General features: G+C 36.2%; 1 protein-coding gene across 1 annotated transcript; it reads left to right on the top strand.

The window, feature by feature from the left end:
- Nucleotides 1-332: 332 nt before the first annotated feature.
- LOC112038593 (uncharacterized GPI-anchored protein At4g28100) lies at nt 333-3423 on the top strand. The gene is made up of 2 exons (XM_024071417.2): nt 333-1243; nt 2969-3423. Exons 1-2 carry the CDS (start codon nt 581-583, stop codon nt 3308-3310), a joined length of 1005 nt encoding a protein of 334 aa, XP_023927185.1. The 5' UTR covers nt 333-580; the 3' UTR covers nt 3311-3423.
- The last annotated feature ends 264 nt before the right edge of the window (nt 3424-3687 follow it).

Here is a 3687-nt window from a genome sequence, read left to right on the forward strand (position 1 = left end):
CACTTGTCACGTTTATAACAATAAAAGGAAAAATTAATAATGCAAACAGTCATACCAGGAGAGTTATAGTGTAATTTGCCCTCCTGTTTTCAACAAAGTAAAAATAATTTTTAACACAAATGCATTATTTTGTAACCATTTTCCTATTGAATCTACCGAAAAACTTAGCTTGCACGCGAAAAGGAACCAGAATTGAGAAAGGCACCTGTAAATTACTTGCATTTTATGCATCGTAAACAAAACTTTAATTTCCCCATGAATGATTTGTTCATGATACTATTACTAATCCCCAACAACTTTAGAGGTACCACAATTAACCTTTAGATCTAACCAGCACTGTAACTAGCTAGAATACAGCCAAAGTCACCCAACCCCACCACTCTTTTTGGCACCTTTGCTCCGATTCCAACACCCACAAGGTCACCACTACCAACACCTTTATATCACACCCTCGCACAACATCATAAAAGTAAAAGCAAAAGCAATAACCCACACACAACATACCGCATTTTCCTCTCTCTCTCTCTCTCTCTCTCACAAACACAACAAACAAAGATCCTTCCTTTGTACCAAAAAAATAATGTCCCCCAACCCACCTTTCTTTACTTTCTTCTTAGTTTTCTTCTTCTCAATTCTCTTGCCCACTTTTCTGGGTCTTCCCAACCCGGACCCGGCTTCAATCCAATCATTCCTCCCAAACCCATCTCCACAAGCAACAATTCCTGCATTCCCTGAACAATCCAATGTAGTTGGTTGCCCATTAGACCTCCCAGATGAGCTTTTCCATGGCATAAACACTGCTTGTAGTGCCCCCAATGGTCAGCTCCATCATAGCCGATGCTGTCCTGTACTTGCTGCTTGGCTCTACTCAGCTTACTCTTCCACAGCCCTTGGAAGAGCAAGTAGAGTTAGCAGCACAGCCAATAGTACCACCCCATCCTATGACATGCCACTTCTGCCTGATGATTCAGAAACATGTGTGGAGGACTTGGGAAAAGCACTCAAGGGAAGAGGGATTGAGTTAACAAGACCCAATGAGACTTGTGACTTGGTGTACTGTTATTGTGGAATAAGGTTACACCCATTGAGTTGTCCTGAAGCTTTTTCAGTGAACCAGGAAGGGAAGCTTGTTGGGGATGACAATGTGAAGAGGTTGGAGAAAGATTGCTTGAGTAGTAGCACCAATGTGAATGAATTCCCAGGTCTTGGTGGGTGCTCTAAGTGCTTGAATAGTCTCTATCTGGTAAGTGCTTCTTTTCTCTAATTGGTTAGTTGTTTCATAACATTCTCTCTTTTTCTTTTTCTTTTTTTTTGGTTCCATCTTGTTTGTTTTGATTTGTACTTCAATGGCTGAAGAGAATGAACTCCTTTTTCTGGGTTAGGACTCAGGAGTCTTTCTCAATGTTTGGTATTTGGGAAAGTTTGTCCTGCTTTTTCTTCATTTTGATTACTGTGTCAAACTCTAGTCTTTAGGTATAATTATTCTAGACGCGCCATGAGAGCGAGTCTATTGTTTGTCGGGCTTGGCCCTTGGTAACAAAAAGAAGCATTTGATGATGGACCAACACTACCTTATCTAAAACCTAGGAGCTGCCAAAATTGATGAATTTTATAAGATAAAGAAAGAGAATCAAAGTTTGGCCTATATTTTTACCTCTAGAATATAGAAATAATAAATACCTCAAATTAGTTCATCAAAAAAAATAAATACCTCAAATTATAGTCTCATAAAATATAACCCCGAATTGTTTTGTATCTCATTTCAGCTTCAATGTAATTTCCTTTAAAAAAAAAACTCAGTGTGTAATGAGAAAACAAAAGGATGAAAAAAGAGTAGTTTTTTACACGCGCTAAAACGCGAGTTGGAATGCATCTATAATTTAGGCCTACTGTTATTTTAACGGTTGTTTATCGGATTACCCGCTAGTTTCACACTTTTTTGTTTTTTTTCATAATCAAAAACTGTAGACAATAATGCTTTGGACACAACTCGCTTACCAGTTGTGAGGGGTAGAGGTGTGTCTACCACAGACACACCTCAATCACATTGTGGCATTTTATATGTCCATAGACACGCACGCATCAATTATCTTTTTTTGGTTGAAACATGTATCAATTATTATACATTGGATACTATGTTTAATGGTTTTAATTGGTCCAAAACCAGTTTAAACTTCATTCATTATAAATAACAAGTTCTGTGCAATCTTAACAGTGTGTTCTTGTACGATTTTATTTTTAACAGTTTATTTGTACAGTGCATTATTTGTCATACCAAATATGAACTTTGGAACTAAAGGCAAACTCATGAGATCTCATCCACAACATACGTCGTAGCCTATTACACATCTTTTTCACTGTTTTGCTGACAGTAGGTGACAAAAACGCGTGCAATCTATTGTTTGATTTGTACTTCTAACGGTTTTATTTTATTTTTATTTTTAATTGGCAAATTAATCTGGTTGTTAATTTCAAGTTCACTAAGCTTTTCAATATGCATTTTGTTTATTTATCCTGACAATTAGTTTTTTTTTTTTTAAATTAATCTAATTGTTTGTTAGTTTAATCATTTTTAATTATTAGTTTGAATTGCAAGATAGATTTGTACATAATTAAGAAATTCCCAATTTCTAACTGTTTCTAATCAATTTTTGGCATATTGCAATGACATTGTTAAAATTTTTTAGCTAGTTTCTACAATTTAACCCTGTTCTCCAAAGTACAGCATCAACATTCTTAGTTTCTTACATATTCATTGTTTTTTCTGTTGTTAAATACGTGTTGGTTAGATGATTTAATTCACTGTAAGAATAAGCTTTTATAAAGAACTGAATCTGCAGCTTTAAAATAGATTGTGATGTTGCACCTACTAAATTTTGGTCATTTAGAACTTCATTCACCAAACATCTGTTTGTCCAATCAGTGGTCATAAATGATGTTTTCTAATTAAAACAATAATTTTTTGTAGCTTAACAAGAAGAAAACTTTCAATTCAAGCAGATCAGAGGACAGGACCACCAAAATGCAGAACAAAGATTGTCAACTAATGGGTATGACATGGCTCCTTGCCAAGAATCGAACGGCATACATTCACACAGTTTCAGCAGTCTTACGAGCTATCATGTTGAGCAAAGATGGTTCCGATCCCCAGTCGTGCACTCTCAACAGCGATGGAATGCCTCTAGCCGTTGATTCGTCTGAAATCTCCAGTCATTCATCATCAAACACCCTTAGAGCACCCATTTTCAGCATGTTATCACTTTGTTTGCTATATATGTTTTGCATTGTATTGTCCACCCATTTTTACTAGAGCTGTAGATTAGAAGCTTCCACTAGAAAGTTTTAATTGCTACATTTTGTAGTTCTTGTACTCTATTCTGTTCCTGGTAATTAATATGCCATGCCCAGTTTCTACTTTGTGTCTGTTGGTGTAATGTAGTGTAGGTAAATTGGAATGTGATGGTTTTTGTTTTGGGGTTTTCTGAGGATAGAAGATAAGGCTTTCGGTGCATATTTGAAAGAAAATCTTGAAGTGGGCCTCCAATAACATGTGCTATAGAGACTACTGCTTTGCTTTGGAGAGACCAATTGTTCATAAATAGTTAGCTTGTTTGGTGTCATTATTTTGGGACGGTTGTGTGTCACGGGAAAATTTATGGAATGTCAACGTCTCCCATACAAATACAA

The sequence above is a fragment of the Quercus suber genome, unplaced genomic scaffold (assembly GCF_002906115.3).
Source record: "Quercus suber isolate HL8 unplaced genomic scaffold, Cork oak 2.0 scaffold_196, whole genome shotgun sequence".
Classification (NCBI taxonomy): Eukaryota; Viridiplantae; Streptophyta; class Magnoliopsida; order Fagales; family Fagaceae; genus Quercus; species Quercus suber.